Source organism: Lepidochelys kempii, chromosome 1 (assembly GCF_965140285.1).
Source record: "Lepidochelys kempii isolate rLepKem1 chromosome 1, rLepKem1.hap1, whole genome shotgun sequence".
Classification (NCBI taxonomy): Eukaryota; Metazoa; Chordata; order Testudines; family Cheloniidae; genus Lepidochelys; species Lepidochelys kempii.
The window spans coordinates 217,699,899-217,716,628 of NC_136380.1; the positions used below are offsets into that span (position 1 = coordinate 217,699,899).

The 16,730-nt window shown below is 47.4% G+C and overlaps 1 protein-coding gene across 1 annotated transcript in view; it reads right to left on the bottom strand.

The window, feature by feature from the left end:
* Positions 1-15,356, bottom strand: part of LOC140907438 (alpha-2-macroglobulin-like protein 1) — a 50,146-nt gene extending 34,790 nt beyond the window's left edge. The window contains exons 1-11 of the mRNA XM_078851810.1: positions 15,298-15,356; positions 10,972-11,155; positions 9,648-9,689; positions 9,040-9,184; positions 8,241-8,293; positions 6,459-6,479; positions 5,839-6,007; positions 5,070-5,154; positions 3,928-4,051; positions 2,329-2,443; positions 620-729 (exon numbers count right to left, since the gene is read on the bottom strand). Coding sequence (XP_078707936.1) covers positions 620-729; positions 2,329-2,443; positions 3,928-4,051; positions 5,070-5,154; positions 5,839-6,007; positions 6,459-6,479; positions 8,241-8,293; positions 9,040-9,184; positions 9,648-9,689; positions 10,972-11,155; positions 15,298-15,356 — 1,107 coding nt within the window. The remainder of the gene's footprint in view (positions 1-619; positions 730-2,328; positions 2,444-3,927; positions 4,052-5,069; positions 5,155-5,838; positions 6,008-6,458; positions 6,480-8,240; positions 8,294-9,039; positions 9,185-9,647; positions 9,690-10,971; positions 11,156-15,297) is intronic.
* Positions 15,357-16,730: the final 1,374 nt, after the last annotated feature.

Consider the following 16,730-nt stretch of genomic DNA (forward strand, 5'->3'; position numbering starts at 1 on the left):
CAGCAGCGCAATTCTTCCTAGCCCACACTGGGGCATTAGGTCCGTACTGACCCAGAGGGGAAAGTATCCCCTATTGAGCCATCTGCTGCAGTACCATGCTCTCTAGCACTGCACTAGGGCATTGGGGTCAGACGTGATTGCTGTCAAATCACTACACAGTCATCTATGCTAGGCCTGACGTGACTGTGCAAAGACCTTTCTAAAGATAACACCATCCCCTGCATGCATGTCCTTACAGAGACAGATCTTTAAGAGCAGAAGAGTACATCACTCTTGGAGAATGTTGAGAAATGCTCCTACAAGCACTCCAGAGACCACAGAATCCATCTTCCAAACAGTTAACTCCCCATACTTGGTGACTAGGCTAGGAGAGAGGAGGGAATGTGGGGGGGGGGTGTCAGAATTTCTCATAAAGGTGGACAGAGAGGATCCAATCCTCAGCTGGCATAAATCAGCATAGCGCCATTGACTTCAATGGAGCAACACCAATTTACACCAGCTGAGCATTTTCCACATAGTTTATTCCCAGCAATATTATTCTTGCCTCTCCCCCATGCCTGCCTCCCAAGTATGAAGAGAGGTCACTGCCTTGGGAAGGGAAGGGGGGAACGTGTGTTACCTTTCCCATGTATGGAAATCCAAGTTTGTAAAAGGGGTTGAGATTGACAAAGTTCACCTCCACCATCTTGGTAGCGATAGCAGCTGAGACTATTCCCATGTTCGTGGCTCCTGGGTGGAGAGAGGAGACATCTGTTAAATGCTGACTCATTTGTTAAGCACTCCGCACTAGAGGAGACAAAAAAATAAGGCAAGTGTCCTCCCCATGAAGCAAAAAGAAAAGGAGGACTTATGGCACCTTAGAGACTAACCAATTTATTTGAGCATAAGCTTTCGTGAGCTACAGCTCACTTCATCGGATGCAGCTCATGAAAGCTTATGCTCAAATAAATTGGTTAGTCTCTAAGGTGCCACAAGTACTCCTTTTCTTTTTGCGAATACAGACTAACACGGCTGTTACTCTGAAACCTCCCCTTGAAGCTTACAGTCAAAATGTTAGCTACATAACAAGCCTGAGCCACATCCATATGGACACTGAGACTTGAACCCACAACTTTCAGCACCAGCCACTATTACTAGAGCCAAAGGAGCAGCTCTGTTACTTGGGGGTAGGGAGGAGGCTGCTCTGGTTACTGCAGCCAGTCACTATGGGGAGACTTTGTCACACCAACTAAGGCAGTTGATTACTGGCTGATAAGATGCACTGGGAGAGCCAAGGGACTGTGTTACTTTAGTAAAATATGTCAAGCTCTGTTTACTCTCCCATGTCTTCCCTCCCATGTGCAGTTGGCCTGGAGAGGACTTATGACTGATGAAGGTTAGTGTTTGAAGACCATGCAGAAGAAGCAAGTCTTCAGGAGGGACCTGACTGAGGAGAGGGTTGGGAGGCAATCAGACTGGGATTGGGATGTTATTCCAAGCACAGGGGACAGCACGGAGAAAGGCATAGAGATGGCAGAGGGGGGACGTGGAGGGCTCAGACAGAACAAAGAAGGACACAATAGGAGATGATGTCAGAGATGTAGGCTGGGGTGGAGCTGTATCAAGCCCTAAAGGCAGGGGAGAAAAGCTAGCGCTCGATACAGTGCGCAAGGGGCAGCTGGTGGGGGTTTGGAGCGTGGCGTGTTATGGTCTGATTGATGGATGAGGAGGCATTTGGGGCAGATTAGAAGAAAACAGTGTTGGTATTGGGGATGCCAGAGAGCAGAAGGAGGACAGGAATATGTGAACAAGACTACATAGTCCTTAGCATAGGAACTTATCAAAGAGACTGTGGTGAGGGACTAATTGTGGGGGAAAGACTCTTATGCCTGACTGGGGACATAAGGATAAGAGGCTGCTTAGCCTACGGCTAGCTATGGTTCTGTGGCTGATTGAGAGTCACGTTTTGTGGAGCTGGAGCTTACTTTAGTGACTAGCTGGTGACTGTTGTTGGACGCTATTTGAGGAACTAAGAAATCTAGTGAGCAGGGAACCTAGAAAGAGGAATTCTAATCACGGGTATGGCAGAAGACTAGTGAGCCCTAATACACAACATAACCAAGACACAATGGAATTCAGTCCCCCTGACGATACCAGAAACTGGAAGTGGCTGAGGCTTGGCTGAAAGATACGAGGTTAAAAAACAATCTGTACTGGAAATGGAGAAGTGTGGAGGGAACCAAACACAAATGCAGTTAGTCAAGGGTTTCACGGCAAAAGAGTAGCACAGGCCGCTGGCTATGTCTCCCCTTTCCTCTTCCCCTCCTGGCGTCCTCCCCTCCCCCGCACCTGTTCCTTCTTCTTCCAGTTCTGCTGCAATGAAAAAAGAGCTCCTGTAGGCAGTGCTGTTTACTTCTAGGTCATCCATATCTACTGTAAAATTGGCACAACCTTTCTTGTTCGTCTGGGGACATAGATGGAGAGAGAGAAAGAAAGATGCATGAGTGAGGCTGTGGTTTATAGATGTTGGGTAGTCTTAAAAATCCTCCCCTCTGTCCCATGACTGCTTAAAAGTACATCTTATCAAACCCCTGGTGGACTCCTCACTTAGGGAGGGGAGAAATGACATTGATTAGACAGGCACCGATGAATGATATATCCATGGCTGCAGACAAAAGGTATGTTTATTAGAGAAATCACACACATCCCTAGAGAGAACTGGGACTAAACCCCATGACCTTAGCTGTAAAAACACAGGCTTTGACAACTTGAGTTAGGCCGAGCTCAGCCAGCTAGTGTTGGTAGAGGGTCTTTCCTATTCTCTGCCTGTTGTACATAATAATTTAGTCTCTTAAGGCCAAAATACTTTGGTTCCAGTACAGTTGTTGAGCTTAGTGTGTGTGTGCTGGGTGGTGTTGGTGGCCTTTGATACACAGGACATCAGACTAAATGATCTGGTGATCCCGTCTGGCTTTGGAAATCTCTGACCCTCTCTGAGGGTATGTTCAGCCCCTCCGATGCAGAAGAGAAGGCAAAGTAGTATTGTTATTGTGCTCTGTGTCTAACACACATGGTTTTGCTCCTGTTAACCCTGCAGAGCTCATACAGCAGAGAGCTGGAATCCAACCTGCCTTGTGCCTCATTGGCAGAATGAGGTTCCAGCTCCAGAGCCTTTACAGCTGGTTGGGTTGTTAGTGCTGCAAAGACCCAGTTGGACTTTCAGGTCTCAGCTTTGAGTACTGACATTTAGAAAATCCTCGTTTGACTTGTAGATTGAGTGAGGAGGATCTGGAGTCATTGGGAGAAGAAGAATATGGAACAAATTGTGTATGGGGGTTAGCTATGAAGCATCCAGTGCTGGCCCCTGTCAGAACCAGGATACCAGAAATTAGATCAATAATCTGTTTGATTATGGGAGGAAACAGACCCCTGGAATAGATGGAATAATTGGTGGTCTGATCTGGTTTAATGAGAAGTGAGCTGTGAGAGACAGTGATCTGCTTCCATGGGATATGACGGAGGGTAATGGAAGAAGAAATTCCTCCTGTGGGATACTGCTGCACATTCTAGAGGGCTTAGCAAACACAGACATTCTGTTTCCAGGCTGTTGGTCCATTTACTTCCCTAATCCTGTCTCCCAAGAAATGAGACCTCACCCATGTCCAATTACTCAGGTCAAGCCAGCCCTACAATACTGCCCCCCGCCAACCATTCAGCATTGGCTTCTGTCAGTTATGGGAGACAGGAGGAGCAGGACCAGTGCTTTAATGTAGTAATTCAGGTGGCAAGATAACAGGACAGATCTATTTATGATCTGCTTCGGTGAGGCAGGAGAAATAATAATCAGACTAGCTGGACCAGGGCACATTAGAAATGCCTAAATACATTATATGGACTGACATTCTGTTCTTGGAGGTGACTGTCATCTCTCCTTCCTCATCTGCTCACCTGGCTCATATACTCCCCAATTCTCGTAGACAATATCCTGTTTTCTTCTTGTTTAAGGAGATCCATCGGGCTCCAAATCAAAGTGACCTTTATCTTCCCCTGAACAGGTTTCCCATAGGTGTACCTGGATCAGAAGGACAGAAAACACTGACAGATGTATCAGATAGTTCAGCAAAAAGAGTAGAATGAAGGGCACTAGCAACCCCTTCCGAGGGAGAAGATGGATATTAAAAGTGTCTACCTCTCCAGCCACTGCACCCCCTTTGAAATAAGGAAGAGGGCCTGAGATGTCTGCAGGATATACACCCCTGGAAGTCACCTCACTTGCACTGTATCCTCTTTAAATGGGGAACAGGATCTGTATGAAAGGATCCTCCCCAATCAGTATCTCCACTGAGGTCTGGGCTTTCCCCACGTAGCCCTTGTGGCAGAGCTAGTCGGCAGTTCTGTCAGAATGTTTTGTTGATGGAAAATTCACTTTCTGCAAATAAAGGCATTTTCTGTGGAAAATTTTCAATTGTCAGGAAAATTTTGATTTTTCCACTGGAAAGTCATTCCCAACATTTTGGCTCCCACACTTCTTTGCAGCCCCCCTGGCAAGCTGCCAGGGGCAGCCTTACAGGCTCCTACTCCCCAGCTCCAGAGACACCTGCTAGGTGGACTGCTGCAGACTTGGGGTTACCAGGGTTTCCAAGTTTCTGGCTTGTCAGAAGCCCTGGGAGACCCAATTTCCAAGCTCCCAGCATCTCCAAGCTGTCTGGCTCCCTATCTGGCAGGTTGTCAGGGCTCAGGGCAGCGTGAGGAGTCTTGGAAATGTTTCAAAATGGTCAAAACCACATTTGGAAGCTGTGGTTCTGTGGTAAATTCAGATTGTTTTTGTTCTGTTTTGGAACAATGGTGTGGGGTGTTTTTTGTTTTTTTAAATTCAGGAATTCCAGGTTCCGAACACTTCTACTTTGTGTCTCTTCAGACATATCTAATGATTGGGTGTTGGAGGAATCTTTTCCTTGCTGTGATTTGGGCCCCACCACTAGGAGAGAGAAGACACCACTGGAGGACCTTACGCTCCTGCCAGTACATTGGCAGCAAGAGGCCACTCTCTGATGTGGGGGATGGGACAGTGACAGAGCAGTGCCACTCACCTGCCACAAACCGTGAACTGAAATTCCTCTTCTGAAGTGGTGACCAGTGGCGGAACGTTAAACACCAGCTCAAACTTGGGCAGCTCTGCAGAAGAGAGTTGGGAAGGGGGGCAGGTTGAGAGCATAAGCCAAATAGGGGAACTCACCCTCTGCATCCACAGCATAATCTCTGAAACACTGACCCAACACTAGATGGATATGGAGAGTAACTCACCCTTAGGAGGGAATGGGTACCATCAGGCCAGGGGTCCCGTGGAGAGAGCAGTTGAGGGGTGGAAGGGAGCAGGAAGTCAGGACTGAGTTAACATGGTGACTGAATTCTGCCTCACTCCCAGGAGACTGGGATCCCTCCAGACTAGGGGAGCACCGATTTTGTGAAAGCAAAGCCCTGGCCTGAATGAACATGGAGACTAAATTGCTGGAGGAGCTGTCAGCACAGGGCTAGGGCCCCATGGTGAAGGTCTGTGCACTGGTACATATGTGTAGTTGGAGCTCAGGACTGAATGCACATTGGAGCTGAATTCCACTCTCTCCCTCCAGGGTGGGACTGGGGTGCCACCAGGGGAGCAGTGTGTGGCTGGGTGAGTGAAGCACAGGATGGAAAGCACTAAGGACTGGATCAGGGGAGGGGACTCTGTACCCCAAAACTGAAGTTTACCTAAGTGGAGAAATCCAATGAATAGAAACATGGACTCTAGCAGGGAGGCTCCCATTACAGACTTCATTCCCCAGCTCCTAATGCTGTCTCACACTTCCTTCCAAGACTAACCATATTCCTCCACCTTGAAGGTTGCCTCAAGCCCTCGAGGCATATCCTTGTCCACTTTGATGGTGTATTTCCCCATGGCTGCTTCAGAGGCCAAGGGGAAGGACAGATCCACAATGCCTTGTCTTGGCTTCACGTCCACCCACTGGCTAATCCGGTTCCCATTGGGATCCTGTGCAGGAACACACATGCATAATCACATGTGTTCAGATATGCACTGCTGCGAACAGTCATGTATGCATGCACAGCCACTCAGAAGCACAGTCACACACACACAGAATGAGTGAGGACAGTACCAGGGATCACAGCCCCATGCATTGCCCCGATGCACAGGCTGTCTGAGGCGGTCACAGCCCGCCCTGAGTCTCCTCATCCTCTTTGGGTTTTTTTGGATAGCTGGACATTCCCCTCATTTACTGTTGCTTCAAGTCGTGCCTCTACTTTCGCTCTGGGCCATTAACTGCTGGTAACACTGCAGGGGCAGGGTGTTGGGGCAGGGTACAGCCAAGATGCAGATATCTTATCTCTGATATAGCAATTTAGGGCATGGCGCCCTCCTGGAGTACAAAGGGCATGATGGAGCAGAGAAGAAAGCTCCCAGATGTCAGCTCCTGGTCACTCACCTGCAACAGCACCAGGGGATACTGCAAAACACAAGAGAGAAACAACATCACTGTTACGTAGAGAGCAACAACGTCCACGTGCCCCAGCATCATTAACACCCAGCCACTGGCCCCACCTCAGGAAAGCCTGCCCCTAAACTCAGACCCAAACAGTCCCCATTTCACACCAAGGTCTCTGCTCCCTTTGCCACAGGAATGGAGGGGCTGGGGAGGTGACCCCCAGAGGTGTGTTCCCCATGGAGTCCCAGGCCCTGTTGTGGTCATTGCACTGACAAATGTACCCTAATTGTGAGCTCAACTGTGAAGTGATTCAGGCACTGTGTTAAGATCATGCTTGGTAAACAAGACAGTGAGACCGAAAATCAATGAACCAAAATTGGTATGTTGGAAATTGGACCTAACTGGTGGACAGAATAATAGGGGAGAGGCTATTCTACCCCTTGCTCCCTTTTGGAGAGAAAAATTGGTGACTGGAGTGAGCTTCACCATCATGGCTGCCATCCTCACTGTCTCCTGGGACCCTGGACGTTCTTTATTCTAATCCTGAGAGAAGTCCTAACCAGACTGGGACAAAAAGGGAAGCCAGATGACACTGTCACATCTACCAGCATCAGCTAAATCCCAAACACAACTTAGGATGTGAGACTTTGTCACACAACCCCCACCACCAGTGCCCCACCCCCTTTGTGTGCTCTTTTCCTTGCCTACCTTATTTCTTCTCTTTCCTACCCCTCTCCTCATGGCACTGAGTCACAGAACACAGGTCAGCTGACTCAGGCTTGCAAGACTCCGGCTCATGGGCTAAAAATAGCAATGTAGACATTCAGCTCAGGCTGTAGCCTCATCCTCTACACAGGGTCTCAAAGCCTGGGCTCTAGCCCAAGCCTGAGTGTCTACATTGCAGTTTTATGACCCCACAGGCCAAGCCCTGTGAGCCTGAATCAGCTGACCCGGGCCAGCTGTGGCTGTTTCACGGGTCTTTTATTGCAGCATAGACACACCCTCAGAGTCTGGCTTAACTGGCCAAGACTGTATCTTTTGCAGCACTGCTGTAAGCCTGTGACCAGAAAGAGGCAACTAAAAGCCTGATGTTGATAAAAGTTTGCCAGGTCTTGGGAGTGGCTGACAAACCCATGTGCCAGGCCTGTGTTTTTCTAGCAGTGAGGTTGCAAGTGAAAATCAACCTCGGAGACAGAAGCTGCATTTTCTGTCTTTGCTGGTCTTTTCTCTTCTTAACAACAGCAGCAGCAACAGCTCCAGCCCATTTCAACTAACTTCTCTTTTCCCCCCAAAAGAACAGCTGTTACCATCTTTGATGCTACCTAAAAGCCTGTCAGAAGGGGGGTTTCCTTCTAAAAGCTCTCTACAGCTAAAGGGAAAGGGAACAAGGGATATTATTTAAATGAAAGCCTTACTTAATACTTTACATTTAAAATGCATTAACTGTCTTTCCTTCTTTTCTGGATCTTTAATGAAAGGTTAGCTTGATTTTTAATGGTGTGTGCCTTGGTAATAAGCAAGGTGTCCGTATGCCAAACTCTGAACCTTGTTTGACACTGTTTACACTAACACCTTCGACTCTCTGGGCCCCTTTATTCCAGTTAAATTAAAACAATAGGAGCTATCCCAGCCCTGTTCTCTATTAATAGCGAGCACACAGGGCAGGTTAGGTGTCTCTCACTAGTGTAATTCCTGTGGGTATCACTCTGTTTATCTGCTGAGACTTGGCACATTCAGCACACTGATGGCCCCTACTTCCTGGAAAGCCAGAGGGATACTCACCACTTTATCTATGGCCTTAAAATCCTCATCAAGGGTCACAATTCGAAACTTCACTGAAGAAATACAGAAAGCACAGCAAGTTACTCAGTGTGCAACAGACCCCTGGATAGCTCTGTACCTCCCTTCCTATTCTCAGATATCCTCTCCCTGTTCTTATCCTCAGAGCTACTGACCCTTTCCTGAAGACCCCCTGCAATAACACACTTCTGCCTATGATGGTTTATACGCAGATGAGGCTTGGTAAACTCATTACATGTGTCCTGGCATAATAATAATAATTACTTTTATTTATTTAATTATTATTATAAAACAGCAACTCTTCTTGGCCCCTCCCACCTGTTTTCTGTCTGGTCTATTTAAACTGTAAACTTTTGAGGGCAGGGACTGTCTCTCACTGTGTGTTTCCCCAGCAGCCAATACAATGACATCTGGTGTGGTGTTTCTAGGTGCTGCTCTAATACAGACCATAATAATACTCTGGTAAAAGCTCTAGGGGATGTCCCATGACCTGAGTAGCCATGGCCTTTCTTTCAGGTCCCACCTGAGAGATAGTACTTCCACCACCATAGTGCCCCTGAGCACCACACTGGGGCACTGGGGACACTGCTGACTCAGAGGGGAGAGCATCTTGTAGTGACGCACCTACCCCACTCCCTGCAGCATCTGGTGACTTAGGGATCTGTTTTCCCTCAGGCCCTATCCAGCATAGCTTGTTATATCTGAGGAGATCACCATCCCCTGCTGTGGACAGCCACCGAGTCCCCACCCCCAAGCTCCATGTGCCTCTTGCCGTTTGTACCTGTCTCTCCAGGTTTATAGAAGGGCTTGTCTGTGTCTATGACAATCCTTGCATTCTGTCCTCTCACCAGCACCTTCTTGCGGCCCTCGTAGTTCACCCTCTCCCCCCTGTGGATCACTGCATGCACAGAGGCCACTTCATCTGCCTGAGAGATGCAAAAGAAACTGGCACCTCAGTGGCAGGACTGAGATCCGGAGGCCACTTTGTGTGGGGAAGCTACTCTGCCTACCCACCCAGGGTAGGTCCTAGGAGACAGGCCTTTATCTGCCATCTCCTGTGTTCCCAGGAGATGATGGATTAAAACAAATCCCCATTCCTCCTATCTCTCTCATCCTCCCCCTCCATAGGCTTTTTCCTCCTCTTCTCCCTCCCATACCCATTCTTGGGCTCCCCTTCTTCCCCTTTGCCCCTCCTCTGCCCATCCTTCTCCTATTGTCAAGGTCCCCATTTTCCCTCCTCCTCCTTTTCCCCTGTCTCATGCCAGCCTCCATATCTTCTCCTCCTCCCTCCATTTAGCTGTGCTAGTCCCTGGGAGTGTGTGTGTGTTGGGGGGGATTGGAGCCCTCTGGTTTGTGGGAACAAAGGGGGTTGGGAAATGTGAGACTTACTGGTTCGTTAAACTGTTTTTCCCTAGGAACGAAGGCTGGCACCTGCAGAATGGGGGTGGGGTGGGTGAGTTGAGGCAAGAGGAAAAAAGAAAACAAATACATCAGTGAGATTTTATTTCTCACACACCAGGATGGTAAATGGCCCCAGAGCTAAACAACCCCAAAACTGCAGGACATTGGAGATCTGGATCCAAATTCTGTGGCTGGAGCCCATTTCTAGCCAACCTGATCCTAAAGGAAACATTTGGAAGGATAAGGAGCAGGAGGGGGCATGGTGGGAGGTGGTGCAGTGATGATCCTTGATTTGTTATTGTAGGGTTGCACCACTTGAAGACCAACCTGTAAAATGGACCCTGCAGACAGTATTCTTGGACTAAGAGAGGCCTCGTGTAGTCTGATGTGGAGCCAACTAACACAGCACTGGAAAGACTATTATACTATACACAGTTCAGTGCACCTCAGCACCAGGGTGATATCAATAAAGCCCAGGGACATCCAGTGACGAGCACCACAAATAGTTAGAGAGCAGTTTTACTCTGAAAAATGACTCTGTAAGAATGACTTTGTTGGGTTCCATGTTTATTGTCTCTCAGGCTAGCTCAAAGGGACTCAGTTTCCAAGTAGAAAGGTCTTTTCTAATTGCATACGCCCCCTGGGCTCTGAGAGTCATACTGGGCTTTTTCCCCTTCACCCACATCATCACCTGCAATAAGGCTCTGCAATGAGAACTTAGTAATTCTTTTGTTGATACACAGATCAGACCAAACTCCAGCTCCCTCTCACTGGGCTGACTCTGTGGGAAGAACAGGTGTGAAAGGGAGCAAAACCAATGTGTCAGGAGAGTCAGGAACCATGACCCTGAATGCACATAGAAGCTCATGTGTTACTGGGTAGGAAGGGAACCACTTTACCTAATCACATTTTAGGGCAGAACCACACTCTAAACAAACTAGAGTGACTGATTTATGAGGAAAGAGGAAAATAACTTAGTCTATATACATTAGATTGGTTAATGAACTACGTAAACACCAAGGAAGAAGAGGTCTGGTTTTCCTGCAGGGTTTAACTAGGATTAAATGGCATGAAACTGAGCAAAGTAGTAAATTTTGGTTTAAATAATGGAAATCCTTTCTAGTCAGTTAGACTGTTGGGTGCTCTGCCCAGGGGTGGTAGGGATGGACTGAACCTGCTTGGTTAGAGAAGTCAGGGTAGCATCGCACACAGCAGTGGAGTGTAGCATAGAGTGCACTAGGGGCAGAGGACTCATTTCTGACTTGGAGGCAAGAGTGCTCCCTATAGAATCAGGAGCAGCACCTGAGCTCACCTTGAAGCTGATGCACTCAAAGATTCCTGGCTTCTCCACATCCTTCTCCACCAGGGTGTGATTCTGGGTTTGCATCTCCAAGGTGACAGCCACGTGGACAGTCTCAGGGAGGGAGCTGAGGTGGATGCAGACCTTCTCATGGCCAGGATGGTGAATGATGGCTGGGATTACTACCACATAGTAACTAGGAGGAGAGAGAGGAGATGGGGAAATGGGGGATGGGGAATTCAGTGTCTCAGGTGGGCAGGCCAAGGGAGGACCTCTCTACTTCTCCAGCATGGATCAGAGAGGTTTTATAGACCCTGAGTGGAGGAACTTGTGGTACACTTCCCTTCCCATCCCAGCAGGAGGCAGTGTGCCAAGTATGGAATCAGAGCATGGCACAATACACTGGCATAGATCTATCATACCCAGGAGATGGGTGTCTGATTCAGGGCAGGAGCAGTCTAGCCCAGTGTGTGCAGACTTTTCCAGTTGCACCCCCCTTACCATTCACAGAATTTGTCATGCCCCCCCCCACTTGTAATTTGAAGTAGTCCCTTACTTCTGTGCTGCTGCTGGCGGCAGTGCTGCCTTCAGATATGGGTGACCGGAGAGCAGCTGCTGCCAGCCAGGGCATTCACGTTGTTTGCGGTGTGGGAGGACTATTGTTTTAATCCCACTCCCGTCCCGTCCTCACAATACCCACTCTAATTTTAGCCTGCTCCTGCTATTATGGCACTGGATCCTGTGGGACCCACGGGATCCCAGTTTCTTCCTCCTCCCACCCCCCAAGAACTTCTTGCCACTCCACCCTCCTCCCCCAGTTTACACATCACTGCTCTAGTCCATTCCTTAGGTCCTCATAAAAAAAAAGTAAGAGGACCAAAAAATGCTACCATGCTTAAGCAGCAGAGTTAAAGAGGGGATTAGAGGCAAAAATGCATCATTTAAAAATTGGAAATCAAATCCTAATGAGAAAAATAGAAAGGAACGGTGGCAAGTCAAGTGTAAAAGTATAATTAGGTGAGCCAAGAAAGAAATTGAAGAACAGCTAGCTAAGAACACAAAATCTAACAGCAAAACAATTTTTCAGTAGATCAGAAGCAGGAAGCCTGGGGGCCACTGGATGATCACAGGTGCTAAAGGAGCACTCAAGGAAGACAAGGTCATTGCAGGGAAGCTAAATGAATTTTTTGCATCAGTCTTCACAGCAGAGGATGTGAGGGAGATTGCCACACCTTAGCCATTCTTTTTAGGTGACAAATCTGAGGAACTGTCCTAGATTGAGGTGTTGATAGAGGAGGTTTTGAAACAAATTGATAAATTAAACAGAAATAAGACACCAGGACTAGGTGGTATTCACCCAAGAGTTCTGAAGGAATTCAAATATGAAATTGCAGAACTACTAACTGTGGTATGTAACCTATTCCTTAAATCAGCCTCTGTACCAAATGACTAGAGGATACATTAACACTTATTTTTAAAGAAGGCTCCAGAAGTGATCCTGGCAATTACAGACTGGTAAGCCTAACTTCAGTACCGGGTAAACTGGTTAAAATTACAGTAAAGAAGAAAGTTATCAGACACATAGATGAACACAATATGTTGGGGAAGAGTCAATACGGCTTTTGTAAAGGGAAAAAATGCCTCATCAATCTATTAGAATGCTTTGAGGGACAACAAGCATGTGGACAAGGGTGATCCAGTCAATATAGTGTATTTGGACTTTCAGAAAGATTTTGACAAGGTCCCAAACCAAAGGTTCTTAAGCAAAGTAAGCTGTCATGGGATAAGAGGGAAGGTCATTTCATGGATCAGTAGCTGGTTAAAAGATAGGAATCAAAGGGTAGGAATAATTGCTCAGTTTTCAGAAGGGAGAGGGGAATGGAGCTGGGTCCCCCAAGGGTCTGTACTGGGGCCAGTGCTGTTCAACATATTCATAAATGATCTGGAAAAGGGGTGAACTGTGAGGTGGCAAAATTTTCAGATGATATAAAATTACTCAAGATAGTTAAGTTCAAAGCTGACTGTAAGCTGGGTGATGAGGTGACAAAATGGCAAATTAAATTAAATATTGATAAGTGCAAAGTAGTGCACACTGGAAAATAATCCCAGCTATATATACAAAATAATGGGGTCTAAATTAGCTATTAACACTCAAGAAAGAGATTGGCATCATTGTGGATAGTTCCCTGAAAACATCCACTCAGTGTGCAGCAGCATTCAAAAAAAGCTAACAGTGTTAGGAACCATTAGGAAAGGGATAAATAATAAAACAGAAAATATCATAATGCCACTATATAAATCCCTGGTACACCCACATCTTGAATACGGCATGTAGATCTGGTTGCCCCATCTCAAAAAAGATAAACTAGAATTGGAAAGGTGCAAAGAAGGACAATGAAAATGATTAAGGGAATGGAACTGGTTCCATGTGAGGAAAGATTAATAAGACTGGGACTTTTCAGCTTAGAAAAGAGACAGCTAAGGGGGGATATGATAGAGGTCTATAAAATCATGAATGGTGTGAAAAGAGGGAACAAGGCCAACACCAAAGATCTCATTTTCAGGGCCATGACCAGGGTAGGGCAAGTGGGGCAGCCACCCAGGGTACAAGGCTGCGGGGGTGGAAAAATGACCAAAAAAACCCCCCAAAACCCTCAAAAGGTGGTGCAAATATGCTTGCTTGCCCTGGATGCTAAAATGCCTAGTTACAGCTGTGCTCATTTTCATAGGTGCTAAGCATCCACAACTCCTATTAAAGTCACTGGGAGTTGCAGATGCTTGGCACCTCGGAAAATAAGGCCCCCAGTAGCTCAGCACCTGGAATCTAGCCAATTCAGCCACCTCCCCTCCTCTCCCCACAATGACTTTTTTGTCTACTGAGCCCCAGCAAACAAAAGTGGAAAACCTTACGGATTCAGAGTTTCTGGAGCTGCAATTGGGAGCAGAGCCAGGGCCCAGAGGAGCGATACTCCCTGCATTGCTTGGGCTGGGACGCACAGCTGGTGAGATCCACACTTAAATCTAGAGCAGCTGGCTATCGACTCCAGGGGTTGAGTTCTAAATATCACCACACAGACTCCTAAGTCCAAAGGGTGCTTGACCCATAGGGTATAGGGATCTCATCTCCCCTGGGCTAATTACATTGACAATATTTACCCACCTCCACTAGGAACTTGGCAAAGGCCACATATGACCAGACCTCCTCCTACCCCATTCTGGAATGTGTCTGTGACCAAGTGTGTAAAAAAAGTCTTTGATAATGACTTATGGATCTCATCCCTGAGCTGGTGAGCTGTAATACAGAGTGAGTAGGTATAATGGGAGTAAGAATCTTCACATGTGTCTGGCACGGCACGTGACTATAGCATGCAGTGAAAGTTAAGGTTGTACACCAGTCCCTATCCCCTGTTCTCAGCTCTTCTACAGGGGGAAGTGCAGCCACTGTCTGTTCACCTCCACAACAATCCACCTCATCCCCACCTCAGGGAGATAGCACCTTTAGATCCGCTGCAGGCTGTCATCCATCTCGCCACTCCCCTCTGTCACAGATCTGATCAGGCTGCCTCTGTTGGCAGCCCACCAGGTTGCTGTGAGGAGACAGTGGCTGCATCCCTGGGTGTTTTAATCCCCCAGAGGCTGAACAGAAGCCCAAGCACTATTGCAGTTTTGGGTCCCTAGGCACATTCTCAGTAAGGGATTCCCCCTCCTGCAGTGTATTCCGGGAGGTTTTTTATCTCTTTCCTCTGAAGCATCTGGCCATGGCTGGTGATGGGACACTGGGCAGGGTGGGCCAGTGACTCTGAGGTGGCACCGAGCATTCTCTCTCTCAGGTACTGGGCTGGCTGGGTCTTGCTCACATGCTCAGGGTCTAACCACTGACCATGTGTGGAGTTGGGAAGGAATTTCCCCCCAGATTAGTGGGGACCTTGCATGGGAGGAAGTTTGCCTTCCTCTGCAGGGCGTGAGTGCTGGTCACTTGCTGGGATTATTTGGGTATATCTCACTTAGTCATTTCCCTGCCACAGCCTCAGTCCCTCCTATTCTCTGCCTGTAGCACATAATAGTCTAGTCTCCTGTGGGTCTCATTTATTTGGGTCTCATTTCAGTTTTGGGGCTTAGTGTGCGGGTGCTGTGTGATGTCAGTGGCCTGCGTGGTGCAGGAGGTCAGACTCAGTGATCTAATGGTCCCTTCTGGCCTTAAACTCTGTGACTCAGTAGCCCTCTGTCTAGTACCCCATCCTGAGAGCTAGAAACATGTGGACCAGCTGCCATCCCTGAGCTCAGTGCTGCCTCCTCAGATGCCCCACAGCTTAAATGCATCCTCATTCAGAATCTTGCCCAAAGGTGTGAGCCTTCTGCGTTACCTCTTCAGGGGGCATTGCACAGGTGTGGCACATAGCGCATGGACACTCTACATCGGGTTCTAACACCGTTGCTCTTCACTTCTGCAATAAAGCATGAGAGTAGAGCTCACTTAGAAAACAACACACACACTGAAGACAGTGTCCCTCGCTAGCTCACCCTTCCCTGGGGAGTCCTTGGGGAACTCCCTGTATTCAGGTAGGCGGGGTACCCCCGGCCTCATCTGGTTCCTGCACCTGCTTCCCTCAACTTAAACTGGTGGAAAATGGCCAAATTGTCACTACCCTGTGACGTTGCACCCCATAAGGCTTTATGGAAATATGCTTATGAATGTATATATAACATACCTGGGATATGTTTTATGCTACATATACCATGTAACATATCTTTGTAAAGGTTGTAATCTACTGGATCTATTCATCCTATTTGTATGCATGTATCATTTTTGTATTTGAAGTTATGAATATTGGCTGAGTACTGGTTTGATTTTAAGTAGCCTTGGGCAGCTTCTTTAAAAAGGAATTTGCAAGTTAAGTGCCCAATCAAGAAACACTTAATGGACAATAGATCTTGGAAGGCTCCAATCCACATAAGAAGTCTGCTTGAGGACGTTCAAGGTAGCATGTGAACCATGGCTGCTACCTGTAAGTACTGAGTCATGCATGGACATGTGACTCGCCCATGTGACTCCAAAACTCCATATTGTAGCTGGGATTATACACAGGGGGAGGGAGGGGTGTCTACCCACAAGAGAAAGTCTATTTAAACCCCTGAGAGACCCCTCCATTTTGTCTTCAGCTGGCTCAAGAGATAGCCTCTCCACCGCCAAAGGATACCTGAAGGAAACTGGAACAAAGGACAGTAACCATGGGGGTGTGACTGATTGCTGGACCTGGACAAGAGGGAGACTAATCTGTAAAAGGAAGCTTACTGGAACACCTCTGAAGGTGAGGTTTTATCTGTATTCAGTTTTCTTACTGTATTAGGCATAGACTTGTGTGTTTTATTTTGTTTTGCTTGGTAATTCACTTTGTTCTCTCTATCACTTGAAACCACTTAAATCCTACTTTTTGTATTTAATAAAATCACTTTTTACTTATTAATTAACCCAGAGTATGTATTAATACCGGGGGGGTGGGGGCAACAGCTGTGCATATCTCTCTATCAATGTTATAGAGGGCAAACATTTTATAAGTTTACCCTGTATAAGCTTTATACAGGGTAAAATGGATTTATTTGGGGTTTGGACCCCATTGGGAGTTGGGCATCTGAGTCTTGGAGACAGGAACACTTCTTACGCTGCTTTCAGTAAAGCCTGCAGTTTGTGGGATGTGGTTCAGACCTGGGTCTGTGTTTGTAGCCAGCAAGCATGTCTGGCACAACCAGGCAGGGCTCTGGAGTCCCAAATT